Source organism: Sinocyclocheilus grahami, unplaced genomic scaffold, assembly GCF_001515645.1.
Source record: "Sinocyclocheilus grahami isolate Dianchi unplaced genomic scaffold, SAMN03320097.WGS_v1.1 scaffold2305.1, whole genome shotgun sequence".
In the NCBI taxonomy this organism is placed as follows: Eukaryota; Metazoa; Chordata; class Actinopteri; order Cypriniformes; family Cyprinidae; genus Sinocyclocheilus; species Sinocyclocheilus grahami.
The window spans coordinates 10,362-28,902 of NW_015507484.1; the positions used below are offsets into that span (position 1 = coordinate 10,362).

The window sequence follows — 18,541 nt, forward strand, 5'->3', positions numbered from 1 at the left end:
AAATTTCCAAAAATGTTAACTTTTGATTAAATTAGCCTATTGTAACGAAACCGTTGGTCTGATTTTCACTCGAAAAGTAGGGGTGCTCCGATCAGGATTTTTTAAGCCTTCTTTTCATAATTTATAACTATTTATAGTGATACTTCAATCAGGATTTTTAGATATTTATTCAGGGCCTGAATTTAATTTTTGAAAACGGGGGAAATTCCCCTCTTAGGTGACTCTTGTGAGAGGGGAAGCAGCTTTCACACAGGAGTCTGCTACTGATCCGTGGCTGTTTACCACAAACACAACATTTATCCATTATTTTGATTTCAAATCCAAACATTGTCAATGAAAATGCTTTTTCAGCATTGCAATTATTTTTTTCCACAGTACAGTAATACAATCTTTCACAGACATGTTTAAACACAATATATATAAGCAACACATCATTCAATGCTTTTTACTTTTGCATTTAATTCTAGATTTATATATTAAGTTGCTCAAGCAAGTGGCAAAACATTTAAACTACTTTTCTTACGTTATCACAAACTTACCATTGACAGAAATAGTGAGCTCTACTGCCTTTCGCATTGAAAACTTTATTACAAGCAATTCTGCGGTTCATAAAGAACTTTGTTTTCCTACCTCTACCCTACCATCTATTATTGCCTTCTTTATCAAAAAAAGTGCACTTTTCCAACAAGCCATATGTGTTGACTGTGAAAGACAGTATACTTTAATTATATGCATTTATGGTGCAATTGCTACATTTTCGTTTTCATATGTACTGCAAACAATGTGCTATCACTTTAATTCAGCGCGTGTATCACAGCAAAAATAGACTCGGTGCAGAAACGATCTCTGCACTGCTGCAGACGCACCGCTCCTGAACGCACTGCCGTGTGCAGTGTGAATGCTTTAATCCGTTAACATGAACGCTGAAAAAACCTCACCTTCAGCATTATAATTATTTCACCCGCGCCGGACAGAGACTGAGACGGTGCCGCTGCATGTGGTGCCAAACCTCTCACGGCAGCGTCATCAGCTTGAGATCGGCCTTTTAGAGACCGCCGATCAATCATCCCAACGTGATTATCGGCCGATAATGATCGGCAGCCGATCAATCGGAGCACCCCTATCGAAAAGTTATGGATTTCGTGTCGATATATATGAAACAGTTATCGTTTAACACATTAACGAATTTGCTGGAATGATGCCAAACTGCATCTGAGGCTGTATCTCTGAAAAGCTTTGACATATTGACAATAAATTTTGTATGTGCCATTGTCACTTCACACTGACCACGCCACATCAATTTGGTAACGGCGCCACCTACTGGTCAAAATGATAATTTTTCGAACTCCTAGACAGTTTGGCAAAGTTATGAATTTTGTGTCGATAGACGAAATCGTTTTTGTATAGCGCTGCAATAAAGTTGAGGCATGATGCCAAAATGACTGATGCTGTATCTCTGCAAAGCTTTGACATATTGACACCAAACTTTGTGTGTGCCATTGTCACACACCACATCGATTTGATAACAGCGCCACCAATTGGTCAAAAGTAATAACCCATTAGATCATTTTACTATTGGTTGTATTTATGATTTTTCAGCCATTTTGACAAAAATCATCTTAAAATGGCTTCAATTACTCATTGCTGCAGTTGGTCTGATGCTTGCTGCCTTGCTTTCTTCTGTAGTGCTTGGCCCCTTAATTGCTGCTTGCAGCTATATTTATTATTATTATTGATGTTATTGTTATATAATCTCTTATTTGGACCTCCACAATAAATGCTTTTTTGAAACACACAATGCATGATTTGCAACTAAAAGATATAACTCTAACCTTGTTTTTCTCATAGATGGGCGGTACACTGAAGAGCAGGATGTCAGCTGAAAAAGAAAGCATTCAGTGTGAGGTCATTACAACCATTCTAAAACTCTATGTAGATTCACTCTCAATTGGCCAGCCTATAACTAAACACGAAGCAATTTTGTTCCCCTCAAAAAAAATAAAAATAAAGTGTGATGATGCACATTCGGCCTACCGAGGATGAGGATAGTGATGCCATTGAAGACTGCTCCAACATATGTCAGCAGCCACATAACCACTGCCAGCTGAAATCAGAAGGTAATGTGGGACAAAAGAACAGAAAGCCTAAGACCACAATTATTTTAATGAATTTTGAAGTGACTGCAATGTTTAAATAAAAATCTTACAGCTAATACAGGAAGAAATAAATGCTCCTTGTTGCCTTTTGTCATTTTTGGAGCTTAAAAGTCACTATAAACCCGTTGTATGCAAAGGACCTGTGTGTACTTTAAAATATCCAGTTTTTGTATACAGAAGAATGTCATAAATGTTTTGAACAACATATAAGTGAATAAATTCTGAAAGAATGTTTGGGTGAACTATCACTTTAAATCACAGCATTTATAATTGCTGGTCCTGACCTTGAGGGAATCAACCAGATCCTCGACCAGAAAGAGGCGGCTCATCTGCTTGAGCACATGGTTGACGTGGGTGAGACAGACGTCCACGTGCTTGCGGAAGGTCTCGGGGGGCACAGTGACATCTTTCTCCATCAGAGCCCTGTCACAAAGGCACATGGGCCAACCCAATTAGCCCTGCTCTACCACATACCCACACACCTCTGAGCACCACTGCCCTCAAAACAGCACTTACTAACACAGAGACTAACATTAAAGTGCCAAATGGACCTATAATGTTAAAGGTGAAGTGTAAAGGTGAAGTTTTTGGTTAAAATACTTTCTCCTAACCCAGCTTAATATGCACCGACAGCAAATTATAATAACAATTAATTATTAAATATATGAATTATATTTTCATTACAATAAATAAACATTATATTAATAATAAGATAATATTAAGTAAGATATATAGAGTGAAGCACCACATTTTTTTACTGAAATTAAAGTTTAGTTAATTCAATTAAAAACTCAAAAGAAAAAGTTTAACAGTCAATTAATTAAATCACATTTAATAAATCAACACTCAAATAAAAACTGAGCTGCATATAAACATTTAAATTGCACACAATGCCGTTTTTATTAGCAACTTTAATTAATTATGTATATGCTCCAATTCATTGTTGAAATATAAACATGTAAACAGTGACTGTAACAAAATATTATCTTCATGGCAGATTTATTCAAACATGCATTAAATCATGAAGAGAACATGTAAAAACAGAAAAAAAAAAAAAAAAATCAAAACGTGCCAATCTGAGAAATTTAAAATTAAGTAAACATCACAATTCCGTCCAAAACTGAAAGTTCATTTGATGCTGAATATTTTCGATTGCCGAAATTTTAGTATACATCCATTGATATGACACAGACAAGCAGGCCAAAAAATGACTCTTACTTGAAGGGGTGTCCGTCGTTGGACTTCTGCACAGCCTGGATGACAGACTTGTAGATGCGGAAAGAGATGGTGACACAGAGCAGGGCCAGCAGCAGGTAGGAGACCACGCTGATCACGCTAAATGCTGCCAGAGAAAGCAGCAGCAGCAGCGACACGCCAAACACCACGCCTGACTTCTTAGGGTCCCGCCAGTGCACCAGGTCAATCACTGCATGACAGAGAGAGTATGTGAAAATCATGTGTGTGGTGTGTTTTGATGAACAATACAGGATATAGTGACAAAATTAATGATATCGATTGTTAAACTGGTGCAAAACACTTTAAATCCTGAGCGTGCAGCTGTAAAAATAGGTCTCTTTTTGCACCTGAACTGTACAATCATTAGTTCTGTCATAAACAATACAGAGCTCATATTTTCCATACAGCTGCAGTTACGTAATTCAGTTTTTGAGTGGTTGGTCATGCGGCGTGAAAGGAACCTTTTAAAGAAGCCTTACATAAAAGGCATTCTCCACATGGAGCGATGCCTTGAGGGGGTTCGGCTCTGCGTGCGTTTCCATTTCTCAGGAAATCACGGACACATAAACGGTCTATGGTGGAAGATGGTGGTATTAAAGACATCAAGCTTCATAAAGAGGGTGCACAATTTTGTACCCTAAAAGAACAGGAAATTACACCCATATATATATTTTCCTGGCAAAGACTCAGTGTTTTCAAAACACAGCCTTCCTAGGGGAGGAATTCCTACTTGGGCATGTGGGAGGATGGGTCCTGTAACACAAGACCTTACACGTGCAAGCGCTGGCTGGTTGAAAACACAACCATGTCTTCCACTGTTACTATGTTTGGTCTGTCAGCTTTAATACATCACCTCAAGCACAGATATGACTTTCACACTCCAGGAGACCGTAAATGCATTCATGCATTCACTTCATCCAATACATGGTCAGCTTTTCCCCTCAAGTTTTCAGATAACGTTTAAATTCTGAAATGCACTGACTGCTAAATATCTGTTCAATACGCCATATAAAATTACATTTTTGTATGATTTTAATTACTGAAGACAGCCAAAGTCAAGATCACTAAGGTGGGACAGGCCAAAATAAATAAATAAATAATTAAATTAGGGGTAGGAGGGAGATACGTGGACCAAACTCTACTTTTCATGCTAGGTTAAAATTACGTTAAATAACAGGTAGTTCAAAAATTTGGGTTTGGTAGTATTTTTATAATTCTTTCAAAAACAATGTTTTTGAAAGAAGTCTCACCAAGGCTGCATTTATTTAATGAAAAACTCTAATGAGCTCAGGTCAGCTGAAGGCAATGATTTGAGAGAGGAAGCGGGTAAAAAGTGAAAAACAAGAATAACTGTTCTTGAGCACCCAGAGGGAAAAAAGATTGTTTACGACAACAGTCAGTGTGACATAACTACAGCACAATGATGTGTGACAAATGATTCAGAGCACCATTGTTTTTGTCCACTCACAGCTCGGGGGCTAAAACACTCAGTGCATGTGAGGGGTTTCCTTCTTGCTCACTGCAGGGGTCTGAGTCCCTCCCAGCATGCTTTGCTAGTGCCCACAGGGAGGCAGCCTCGGCTGAGAACAGTTATTCGTTATCATTTCCTCCCTCCCTCGCTGGCGTTAGTGGACCCAGATACAACAGCATGTCCCAGTGGCTGCTGAGCCGCAGTGGCCTCTTTTAGTTCTTGCACAGCTCGACTCTTAAAGGTACACATACACCATCTAATGCAACTGTGCGAAACGTGTATATGAATCATTTAAGAGTCATGCATGAAATCACCCATCCCACCAAAGTACAAACATTTCAGCTAAAAATTCCAGTTTTTCCTTATCACAGTGAGTGCTCATTTGTCTGTTCAGAAACAAACGGTGTGAGCCAATTTTCATGCAATGAAAACCTAATGAGGTCAGTTATTTAAAGGCTATTGGCCATATTTATACACTATGGTCTGTTTCAGTGTGCTTAAAATGTTTGCACTTGCTTCTCATCCTTTTAAAGTCTCAAGTGAAATTAAACTGCTACATTTTACATGGCAGACTTCTAATGCCTAATCTGAATATTTATTTGTAGTTTCATATACATATAAATACATAATTGAGTACAGTGATTAGCCAAACCTATGCTACAGTTCACACAACCACACGCTATTATCTACAGCTCTGACAAACCCATCAGGAAACCGCCGCACCCATTAAAAAAAACTCACACCACTGGAAAGCTCTCAGTCAGCTGTATTTAGGTGATTGACAGCTGAAATACCAAGTTGCAAAAATCTCACCCAAACAACTCAAGTAGAGACTGAAAAGTGAGATAACGGTTAAATAACCCACTTACTCTATTACAAATATATCTGAAAACTGGCACAAGAAATGAATTACTGTCTATATGAATTGGTAACACTTTACAGGAAGGTTAAATTCATAAACATCAGTTACATTTACAGCATTTGTTAGTGAATTTCTATATATATATATATATATATATTATACATATACATATATACACACACATACTAATACATGAATTAACAACAAAAGAATATATTTATAGCAATATAGTATATTCATAAATTACCATTAACCTGTATTAATAAATTAGGTAAAACAAACAGTTGTATACGATACCTCATGCATTAACTAATGTTAACAAATTGATACACATAGTAAAGTATTAAAAAAATGTTAGTGTTCATCGTCTTTTTAGTAAATATCTATTAAGTATATAAAGTATCTATTACTCTTTAATAGCGAAATTGTGGCTGCACAATTATAAAATTATCTGTGAATAACTCAGTGAAAAGCAAATTTATTCCATTAACTTTGTTGATCACAATGGGAGTCTTCGTAGGCTCAAACATCAGCATTAAAAATAATTGAGAAAAACATTCTCAGCTTGTTTTGGATATGTATCCTACAATAAATAAAATAATTAAAAAAAAACATTCAGGTTCTACAAACAAAAAATATTATAATATATTCTTATTATTTTAGAAATGAATTGTGTTGTTAATCATGTAGCCTTAACAGAAACCTGATAAGAGCATAAATATAAACATCATAACAGAGTAGGGCTGTGTAATTAATCGCATGCGATTGTCATGCGCATCTCGTCAGTAAAGCCGGTTCCGTGATTAGTAGTAAATGTCCATCACCTGCTTTCAGATGGAGCGGCATTTACTACTAATCACGGAACCGGCTTTACTGACGAGATGCGCATGACAATCGCATGCGATTAATTGCACAGCCCTATAACAGAGTCATTCATGGTAACTGAAGGCATGCAGGAAAAGTATGTGCTTTAGATGAGTCAGGCGTTGGACCTTTCCTTCAGCATATTTGTGAAACAACTGTGTTCTACTGGGCCATATGTGATAAATTCGCATTTCATGTCAGCAAAACCAAAGGAGGGAATATATATGCTTAAATTCATATTTTGACAGTCTATTAGAATGCAGTTTTAATTACAGCTTTATCTTTCAGGTAAAACTGAAACTTCTTAAATTTAGTTCATTTAATCAAACTGCTTTTGTAATACCATTGTCCTTATGGTAAAGGCCAATCATTTCTCCCTTTAAGTGGAAATTATTGCACAAAACCGATTATTCTGCATCACTTTCTCTCGTGTCACACCAGATGAGTATACACATAACAATAGCCTACTAACTGCCAAATGGAAGAAAATGCTACTCCTGTTAAAGGACACATTCACCCTGACTTCATTCCCGACGGCCTTCCTGAAGGTTACATAAAAAGATGAAACCTGAGACAAGATATAAACTGTGTGACCCGACCTCAAGGGCTGTGCATGTAGCCACCCTGCAGGAATGTTTATACTTAGCACTTTTAATATTGTACCATCATGTTTTTAAGGTCATGATACATGTCTGAAAAAATACAAGTCAGTACATTTAACGATATGACTGGTCTTAACTAATATATATATTTTTAAATCACAATTAAATATTGCCTCACAACAAACAAGCCATTTATAATCTCCAAAAGGCTATTAAATGTTACTTATTGCCATAGTTTCAGAAGCATTCTTATAGGTTAGAGTTGAGTAAATTAAAGTTGAATTATAAAGTAAAAGAGGTAAGTAAGGTCTAGTGTCTGGGCGTACAGTACTATGCGTGCAGGGTTAGCAGGCTGCTTGCCCAGAAGAAAGACATGTTACCTGTAAGGTGGGTTAGTATTGCTGTCAAGACATGCTCTGCAAGGTGGTAGGCCTCTGCTACCCAAATGTCGATTGCCTCTACCTCTTTGGGAAGTAAGGCATCAGGCTGGTACTCGCTTTGAGGAGTGAGAGAAGATGAGGTGACTGAGGCCTCAGCACTAGGTGTAGGAAGTGGAGCTTTATCAGGCTTTAGGACAGTCTTCATGGTGGGAATATTCATGTCTTCCTCCTCTTGGCTGCTTCCGAGCTCTTTCAAAGCCGAAATTGTGAGGCGCTCCTGCTCCAAGTCTATAATCATTGCTGGGGAGGATTGAGTGGAAGCAGAAGCATCAGATTTGGGATTCTGGTCTATAGTTTTGAGTCCAGGACTGAGGACTTCAGGTTCTTCATCCTGCCGTGACTTAAGACACTCCCTCATGAACTCCACAAAGCTGTCAGTCGCTGCGGTTACTGAACATTCTGCTTCAAACGTCTCTGTATCACTCAGGGTCTCTGGCGAATCTGGTCTATCTAAAAGATCTTTGGTGGTCACAACTCGAGGTTCAGACTTAGTTATCACTGATCCCTCAGTAACCTCATTTGCCATAGGGCCAGACATATCGTCAATGATTTTGCTAGACTGCTCATTGTGAAAAGAGGGAAATGGTGCAGGTGATTTCTCTTGAACTGGTGGTTGTTGATCAATGGACTGGACTGGCAACTCCTCCTGTTCCTGCAAGGTTGAATCCTTGATTTCTACTGCTGACATTTGATCTTCTGAATCAACACTTGGCATTTTGTTTTGAAGGAGAGTAGTCTCAATATCATCAGGAATATAAGATGAAAGGTCAGATAGGGAAGGCTCAGGCACAGATTCATAGCCTAGCCTGTATTCGTTGAGTGTCTCGTTGAAATCATCAGTAATATGTTCAAAGGATTCTTGAACATTTGTATTTCGATTATCTGGAAGACAGCTCGTCTTTAAAAGTTCTATTTTCTCACCTTTAATCTCCTTAAAATAAGACGAATCCAGTTGGTCTTTTAAAGCAAGCTCTTCACTGGCGTAATGATCCAGGTAAGTCTCTACATCACTGGGCTCATTTGAGGGGGAACTGATGTCAGGGGGAAGATCAGAAAGTATTTCTGCGGTCTTGTCAAGGTCTTTATCAAGGGATGACTCTTTAAGGGGTTCAAAGGACACTAAATTCTGAGACATAAGCTCTTGAGAGTCCTCTGAATTTAGGCCTCCGGAGTCTGGAGAGGACTGGATAAAAATGCCACTTTCATAATCATCTTCAATCACCTTGTGTTCAGGAGAGTGCTCAGCATCAGAGCTGGTTTGATTTGTCTGAGAGGAAATGCCATGGTCAGGTTTACGCTCATCATGTAGAGTTTCCACAGATACTTTTTCTGGAACCTCTGAGTCGTGTTGTTCGGATGATTTTTTGCCTTCACCTTGCAATATCTGACACTCTTCATCCTCCACCTCTCCTTCCACCTCAAGTGGTTCTTCATCATCACTTAAAACTTGTTCCTCGGTTTCAATAACGTTAATAATAGGTACTTGAATTAGCTGTTTTTCATTGTTTGGAATGGTCTCCTCTTCCTTGTGGGTTTTGGTGCCAAGGCCATTATTTCCCACTGTTGGGATGCTAATGGTTTCCTCAATCACTGTATCATCTGACTCCCCAGAGCTGTCTATCTCTTGGATTTCAGCAGGCTCCAAGTTTCCCTTCGAAATATTGGAATGTTGTGCAGAACTAGGCTCCATCTGTTGGGACACAACGGGTGATGGAGACTCAAAATCTGCAGGAGGAGCAGGAGAGGAAGGAAGCTCTTGATTGTCAGGGAATATCTGATAGCCTTGAGTGCCTATATCAGCTTTCTCTTGTTTGTCCCACATATAGGCTGTTGGTAAAAAGTTCAGGTCAAATTCAGAATCTTCCTCAACACTCTGTTTTGATTGCTTGTTGTCATCATCCTTTGAATGATTGATGTCATCTGCCACTTTGACAGGACTGTCCATAAACTGATCAGGAACTCCTGCAAAAGGTTCTGGAACCTCTGCTGTATCAACACTGTTTGGTATCATCACTTTGGATGGGCTCTCTTGCACCACAGGAGAATAATTTCCCTCATCAAGATCAGGATCTTCAATGTTGAAATCTGGTGCTGGAGGTAAGTGAGCTCTCATCCAGTCAGCGGTGTCCTCAAAGTCACTTCCATGCCTTTCCTCTCCAAGCACTTCAAAGGGTGATTCTGGAGATTCCTGCTCATTTGACACAGTCCTTCTCTGAAAGGGTGATTCTGGAGATTCCTGCTCATTAGCCATGGTCCTTTTCTGAAAGGGTGATTCTGAAGATTCCTGCTCACTTGACATTTTCCTTTTCTGAAAGGGTAATTCTGAAGATTCCTGCTCATTTGATAATGTCCTTTTCTGGAAGGACAAGCGGGAGGAAATTTCATGTGATTCAATAGGGGACTTCTCATAGTGACGCTCTTTAAAATGTGGAAACCCCCCATCACTTCTTTCAAAATCATTCTGCTTTGCAGCTAAAGCTTCTAGTGCTTTGATTCTCTCAGACACTGGGGATGCCTTTATAGGGGAGTCCTGCTTTTGAGAGCCAAAAGATGAATCAAAAAGCTCCCGTTTCTCTTTGATGGTATGATCTATGTTGTCACCAGGTGATCCTGAAGAGTCACTTCCATAAGCAACTGGTGAAAAGGAACTTGACTGAGAAGAAAAGCGAAGAGATGTGGCCAAATTCTCTGAAGGTTTGTCAGAGCCCAGTACCACTCTTTTGTCTGCATCCATCATGCAGCAGGAAAGAGGAGGAAAAGGAGGGTTGGAAATAAAGATCAAGGCATACTTTACCTTAACTCCGATTTGCTAAAGCAGGGGAACATGCTAAAGCTCAGGTTCGTATAGGTTTGTCTTAAACAAATTAAGATCATTAAAATTTTAAAGCCAAAGATCCCACCAACTTTAGCAATCAGCAGCTACATTGGAACTTTATGGAGCACTCCCAAGATGCTTAATTTGCTTGCATCCATTTAACTGAAGCTAAAGCAATCATGCACACATTGCATGGTTCCACATATTAATGGGTGGAGTTTGATGTCTGCATGCCAGCTTGACAATGTGCTGATACCATTGAAGAATCTCAATGACACACACAGTGCCTCTGAATGGTGCCTCTGAATGGAACTGTTTACTTCAGATGACATCCATAATCAAACACCCCCCAAAACAAAGAAACAATTAAAACAGACAAACAAACAGAAGTAGTACTGAATACCCTCAGTAAAATTACTAAAAAAATTAATTTGTTAAATGATTAAAGCACTGTTATTGTGGCTTTGACTAAAGGGCTGTCTAAACCATGCCTCAACTATCAAACCATCTAAAAAAAGGGAGATGATAAAGAAATCACATTATTGTGTAGATGACACAATGAGGCCAGAATTATAAGAGCACAGGGAATACAGCAAAATGAATGCTGGACACATGTTGAAAAAGGAAATTCTGACCACTTTACCATGCAACACAATGGCTGTGTAAGAAAGCTGACAAATTCTGCCTTCACAGGCACTTGACTATGTGGAGGTAGGCAGGTAACAAGGCACATCTGAATACAATGTTTGTGTCACATATGCTAAGCAATATATTTTAGTTCAATAATTTCTCCTGACTCTCAGATAGGGTGATAAAACAGGTTCTAGAGGGACTACAGGTACCTCTGTAACATGACACACCGTCACTACCACATTCTAACATCCTGATCATTTTGTCCCTTTCCAAACCTGCCATTTACTGGTTTTACTGTAAGATATAATCTTTGAATTTGCATGTTGTAGGCTACATTTCTGCTAGTTGCACTCCAACTGACAGGAACTAGTATTATCTCCATATTGTGATTATAGGGCCTACCCAGTCAGAGTAAAGCCTTCTGAAAATAGATTTAATTTGTAGGAATATAATATAGACAAAATGCAATTTATTGTACGTTACATGTCAGTTTACATGTTATTGCTCAACACAGTTTCAACTAACACTTTTTATTTTAAAGATTCTTGCATGGTTAAGTACTCATTGTGCAAACTAAGCAACACTATTATGATGAGTCATTTAAATAAAGTTATTCAGACCAGATTGCAGAGATCAAAACACTTTGGTTGGCAATCTTTATGAAAGAAAAAAGCTAAATATTTTACATAATCAACAAAGTATTTAAACAAAAGTTTTAAATAGCAGACATTATCAACTGAAATAAATGTCTTCAAGGTAATGACATTTTAAACATTCAAGGGATACCTATGATATCAGAAGACTTCAACACAGTGTGAGGGATTTACTCAAAATCTACTTTATGCTAATGCTTTATACATAAATGCTACAATGATCAAAATCCTGAAAGTAAATAGACAAAAAAAAACAAAAGAACAAACAAACACAAACAAAAAGACTGAAACCTTTGGATTTCCTCTTACTCTGTGGTAAAAGACAACATGCAAAATGCATGGAAAAAGCAGGTGAAGAGTCAGCCGCAGCAGTCATGGGGATGCAACCCAGAGCAGTGTCCTTTTGCTAGATCCCTCCCCAGTGGCGCTCTACCTTCAGGACCAGTGTGGTGTTGGGGGTGTAGCTCCAAACACGGCTTGTTGTGGGGGGGGGGGGGGGGGGGGGAAGACTGAAACCTTTGGATTTCCTCTTACTCTGTGGTAAAAGACAACATGCAAAATGCATGGAAAAAGCAGGTGAAGAGTCAGCCGCAGCAGTCATGGGGATGCAACCCAGAGCAGTGTCCTTTTGCTAGATCCCTCCCCAGTGGCGCTCTACCTTCAGGACCAGTGCGGTGTTGGGGGTGTAGCTCCAAACACGGTTTGTTGTAGGGGAGGGGGGACATCAAGGACAAGAATCCTTAGGGACACCAACCTGATCCATTTTTAGGATTCTGCTCTTGCACAAAGTGAACTTGAACATCTCTGCTATCTTAAAATAAGGTGGCAATCTTGGGATTAAGCTGGACCCACAGTAATGCTGACCTAAATCATGTTTGCAGTGGGTATAGACTGGAACCGATTGAATTTCTAGCATCTGTGGGGACTTATCTTTCCCATTTTTAATCTGTGAACCTTGTCAGATGTGGGTTGCTGACGAAATGACAGGGGATACTAATGTTAAATGTGAGGTGGTAGCCACAAATTATTGCCAGGACTGGCTACGTTCAACTTTTTACCATATATTTTTTAACCATATATAACAGGGTACTGTTGATAAAAGTCTGGATTTACAGAGTCAAGTAGAGAGACCGTGTTGGATCAAATAAGACATTAGAAGATCAGCCATAGAAATTTGGATGACCTCAGTTGAAGAGCATTCGTGAAGTGAATCCAAGTTTGAGGATTTCAGAAACAGTTGAAAACAGGAGGGACTTGGCTGTTATTATGGATTCCAACGTGCATGATTGCAAGGGGGGGGGGTCACCATTAGAAACAGCAAGGGTCTTGTTACAAAACTGGTCAGTGAGGGTGGTTGGACTGCACAGTACACGGTTAAGTGGCGTGCAGGTGTGAGACTAACTATGAGCTTGATTGTTAATGTTTAGGTAAGAACAGAGCTATCAAGACCATACAGATTGAAGGAGAGGACATTCTGATGATATTCCACAAAAAATGGTTGGCTTCTAGCTTCAGAGATAAGGATCTAATTCTTTTGGTTTCCGTGAAACAATTTGTAGGTTATTTTGGTGTCCTCTGCTTCATTTCCTACTCCTAAAAGGAAGAACTCCAAAAGAAGCCCTTACTGAGAGCATCTAGTCTGGTATAGAGGAGGAGAGGGTCACTGGCGAGAGGGATGGAGAGCATCTTAGCAGCAGCCCAGCGGGATATAGCATACTTAATAGAACAGAGATGACAGAGGAGCATGGAGAGAAAGATATAAGGTAGAGAAGCAGGCGAGCATCATAAGAGAACTATACACTTGCCTTGAGGAGACTGAATGAGAGATACAGGCGAAGAAAAAAAGGAATCTGAAAAAATAAAATAGGACAGAAAGATGAGAAGTCTCAGTATCCTTCTTATAACTCTACATTTGAAAGGGGAAATTGTTAGTGAAATGCCCAGCGAAGCAACTTTTACATCTCAAGTATCTGAGCTGACAGCAGATATCCAAGCGCTTACCTCAACAAGTTACATGACTTAAAGGAATAGTTGGCCCAAAAAATTAAAACTGTCATCATTTTCTCACCCTTATATATCGTTCTAAACCGGAGCAATTTTCTTCTGCGGACTACAAAAATGTCCAAACAACACTGGACCTAATTGACTTTCAATGTACAGACAAAAGAGACATTTTTCAAAAGATCTTCTTTTGTGTTATACAGATTTGGAATAACATAAGAGTGAGTAAATAATTACAGAACTGTACTTTTTGGTAACCTTTCCCTTTTAATCTACAATTCAAGTAAGTTAGATAAATATCTATGAGATAATCAACCATTACTGATGGTGTGAGATGATCTAATCTTTCTAAAGCGATTTAAAAAAAAACAATCCTCATTCTTTTATGCATGCAACTTATATTACTTGAAAGACTACATAGAATACTGTACTTCTAAAAATAAATTTGTAACACTGGTGAAGGCAAAAAAAAAGTGTATGGAAGTTTTTCCTGAAAAAATTAAAATGATAAATAAAATGTTCAAATACTAAAAGAAATAATACAAAAAAAGAAATTAATCAAATCATCAAAATGGTCACTGATTGTTCTTAATTGACAAGGCTCATATCACAACTTTATAGTATGAGCACTGAATTATAGCTTTAATTATGATATGGCTTTAATTAATTGTTAATGAAAAACAAATATCAAATTATATTTCATATTTTTGCTATAGTTCGTTACTACAAATGAAGAAATGAAATTGCATTCGATTTATCATTTGAGCATCCATTTTTAGAATATGATTAAATATTTGATAGTTTGAACATTTGATTGACCATTTTAAGTTTGTTAAAACTTCCATAAAAGTGATTTAAAAGGGGGGTGGGAACAAAATAAATGGTGTCACAGTACCTAAAATAAACACTTTTGCTTATAAATTAATATAAATTTTAATACGACGTTATTTTCATGTCTATTATACACAAAGCAATCATAAAAATATTTTGCATCAACTACCTATAATGGCACTTTTTACTGTACAAACGATGATGATCGAGCTGCATAGTGCACAATACTTACAAGAGTCAAATGGTGGAACTTTCTCATGGAATTTTCAATGATCCCTCCCATTCTTTCTGACATTTAACCCTGCAAAGCACCCACATGTTGCACCACTGCGTTATGTAACCTGTTAAGGGAAGCCATTTTCAGCCAGCCACACTTCAAAAATTCATGTGATTTGGAAGCAAACAATATCTGAATTCATCCAGAAGCCACTTTCAACAGTTGGGTCAATCATCAAACTGTAGAGGCAACACTAGGTCAACCAAATTGGATGAATCTACTCTGGAATCTCAACAGCGAGAGTGGTGAGAAAGTTAAAGAGAACAGGTTGATCGAGTAGCACAACAGTCTTAAACAGGGCAAACTCTACTGGTCACAAATAAGGAGTGTACCCCTGCTTCACGGCATTCCTTGCCCAAACCACACCCAAAATATTTTTAATAAGCGACACACCTGGCACCATTGATGTGGACTCCAAAACTCTGACAAATCCACACACCCTCTGTCATCTTGAAGTTTTTGTCCCCCACTTATGAGCCAGCCATATAGAATCTGCTTCTTTTTTTTGTGACAGCAGTAACCAAGTGGTACAATTATGGCATCACATTCTGATATCCTATGACGGTTGGTTGGTCATGTTTAGCCGACAAACATTTAATAAGGAAATAAGGTGTAGTAATCCAACATTCAAGGATCTGATAGCTAGATACCATCTACTGCAAGGGCAGAGGTTAAATGCACCAAGATGGCTTGTGTTACAGGGCAATGCTTAAAGTGGGACTGGATTGGCCTCTGACTCTGGAAGAGCCTGTGTGGCATTTCTGTCATGCCAGCAATATCAGCTCTATTCCTGAGGGGACTGAATCATGATACCTAAATCTTTAAGAGTGCTGCCTCAGTCAGCTGTATTGACCTTAGGAATCATGCCCAGACAGAAGAGAGAGGGCGAGAGAGACAGTTTTCTGACAAAGCAAAAGACAGTATTGATATACTGTGAAGATTAATTTGATTTAAATATGATCTCTTGTTCTCATATAGCATGACATATTTTTAACAGATTTTTCTGAGTTGAATACAAGTTAAGGTCTACCAAAAACATCTAGAGCTGGCTGCCAAAATACTTTTGGAATGTTGACACGAACTATGGTAGTTTGCAAAATGCAAATGTTAATTGCATGTATAAATTGTTTTTAAAGCTGCATGCATAACTCTCTCTCTCTATATATATATAAAATTGATATGCATGTAGCTTTAATTATAATAATTTAAGTTACATTAATTTAAATAAACCTAAAAGACTACTTGAAATATCAATCAAAATGAACCAACAAAAAAGTGAACAAGAAACTAAAGTGACTAACAATAACACATGAAATATACAATTTCACTTATGTATTTACATTTTTACCTCAAATCTATTTTAAACAATAAAAATAATAAGTAATTTGTGAATCAACTTCCCATAGTCATAATTTTCACACAAAAAAAAATAATTGACTTGTAAACAAATGCACTTGCAAAAGAAGCCTATGGAGCAATAATTGCATGCTTGCTTCATAGATTTCCAAATTAAAGAACATAATGGTCAATTCACAACTACAAATTCTATTGATTGAGCTTAACCTGATTCTAGAATTTTGGATTAAAACTAAATTTGGCTAGGTATGGCATCATTTATTACCTTATATATAACGTTGGTTATGATCTGTCCAGTGACAATGGCACCCATACAGGCATCTCAGATTGTGTCTTGGAGGGCCATTGCAGCTAAATGTAACCATCTGGTCCAATATGTCACCTTCACATATGGTGTCTGTGATAGTAAGCCTGTAAGCCAGTCATCATGTCTACATCCCTCCAGCAATATTCTATAAGCGACACACCTGGCACCATTGATGTGGACTCCAAAACTCTGACAAATCCACACACCCTCTGTCATCTTGAAGTTTTTGTCCCCCACTTATGAGCCAGCCATATAGAATCTGCTTCTTTTTTTTGTGACAGCAGTAACCAAGTGGTACAATTATGGCATCACATTCTGATATCCTATGACGGTTGGTTGGTCATGTTTAGCCGACAAACATTTAATAAGGAAATAAGGTGTAGTAATCCAACATTCAAGGATCTGATAGCTAGATACCATCTACTGCAAGGGCAGAGGTTAAATGCACCAAGATGGCTTGTGTTACAGGGCAATGCTTAAAGTGGGACTGGATTGGCCTCTGACTCTGGAAGAGCCTGTGTGGCATTTCTGTCATGCCAGCAATATCAGCTCTATTCCTGAGGGGACTGAATCATGATACCTAAATCTTTAAGAGTGCTGCCTCAGTCAGCTGTATTGACCTTAGGAATCATGCCCAGACAGAAGAGAGAGGGCGAGAGAGACAGTTTTCTGACAAAGCAAAAGACAGTATTGATATACTGTGAAGATTAATTTGATTTAAATATGATCTCTTGTTCTCATATAGCATGACATATTTTTAACAGATTTTTCTGAGTTGAATACAAGTTAAGGTCTACCAAAAACATCTAGAGGTGGCTGCCAAAATACTTTTGGAATGTTGACACGAACTATGGTAGTTTGCAAAATGCAAATGTTAATTGCATGTATAAATTGTTTTTAAAGCTGCATGCATAACTCTCTCTCTCTCTATATATATATATATAAAATTGATATGCATGTAGCTTTAATTATAATAATTTAAGTTACATTAATTTAAATAAACCTAAAAGACTACTTGAAATATCAATCAAAATGAACCAACAAAAAAGTGAACAAGAAACTAAATGACTAACAATAACACATGAAATATACAATTTCACTTATGTATTTACATTTTTTACCTCAAATCTATTTTAAACAATAAAAATAATAAGTAATTTGTGAATCAACTTCCCATAGTCATAATTTTCACACAAAAAAAAATCATTGACTTTTAAACAAATGCACTTGCAAAAGAAGCCTATGGAGCAATAATTGCATGCTTGCTTCATAGATTTCCAAATTAAAGAACATAATGGTCAATTCACAACTACAAATTCTATTGATTGAGCTTAACCTGAATTTATTCTAGAATTTTGGATTAAAACTAAATTTGGCTAGGTATGGCATCATTTATTACCTTATATTTATTACCTTATATATAACGTTGGTTATGATCTGTCCAGTGACAATGACACCCATACAGGCATCTCAGATTGTGTCTTGGAGGGCCATTGCAGCTAAATGTAACCATCTGGTCCAATATGTCACCTTCACATATGGTGTCTGTGATAGTAAGCCTGTAAGCCAGTCATCATGTCTACATCCCTCCAGCAATATTCAGATTCTGATAACTAACTGAAGTCCATGTGCTCAAAAGCAAAAAAAAAAAAGAAAGAAAAATATTTGAAGGCATCAAATGATTTAAAAGAGTGCTGAAAATTCAGAGCAGGGTGACGTCATGAGTCTTAACTACACGCTCTAAGTCTATTAGATTCCCAGACGCCTTAATGAAGCTAAACTGAAGAGACCAGAAGCGCTTCACATATGCTGACGACCTGAAAAGCACTGAACCAACATCCCATCAACAAAAACCATGCAGCATTGTTTTCACTATGGAAAAGTATACAGGAACTGAACAAAGGACAGGGAGTCATTTCTAAAGAATGACTGAAAACGTGTAAATATGGGCGAAATTAACTGCATTTATTACGTGTGTGTGCGTACATATGTGTGTGTGTGTGTGTATATATATATATATATATATATATATATATA

At 37.8% G+C, this 18,541-nt stretch overlaps 2 protein-coding genes across 2 annotated transcripts in view; one reads left to right on the forward strand and one right to left on the reverse strand.

The window, feature by feature from the left end:
- The window catches only part of LOC107574672 (reticulon-1-like), an 18,616-nt gene extending 3,326 nt beyond the window's left edge, over positions 1 to 15,290 (reverse strand). The window contains exons 1-7 of the mRNA XM_016261110.1: positions 15,235 to 15,290; positions 13,538 to 13,638; positions 7,572 to 10,355; positions 3,375 to 3,582; positions 2,441 to 2,579; positions 2,035 to 2,104; positions 1,833 to 1,879 (exon numbers count right to left, since the gene is read on the reverse strand). Coding sequence (XP_016116596.1) covers positions 1,833 to 1,879; positions 2,035 to 2,104; positions 2,441 to 2,579; positions 3,375 to 3,582; positions 7,572 to 10,355; positions 13,538 to 13,638; positions 15,235 to 15,290 — 3,405 coding nt within the window. The remainder of the gene's footprint in view (positions 1 to 1,832; positions 1,880 to 2,034; positions 2,105 to 2,440; positions 2,580 to 3,374; positions 3,583 to 7,571; positions 10,356 to 13,537; positions 13,639 to 15,234) is intronic.
- A 1,209-nt stretch (positions 15,291 to 16,499) lies between these two features.
- The window catches only part of LOC107574673 (menin-like), a 17,713-nt gene continuing 15,671 nt past the window's right edge, over positions 16,500 to 18,541 (forward strand). The window contains exons 1-2 of the mRNA XM_016261111.1: positions 16,500 to 16,602; positions 17,950 to 18,065. Coding sequence (XP_016116597.1) covers positions 16,500 to 16,602; positions 17,950 to 18,065 — 219 coding nt within the window. The remainder of the gene's footprint in view (positions 16,603 to 17,949; positions 18,066 to 18,541) is intronic.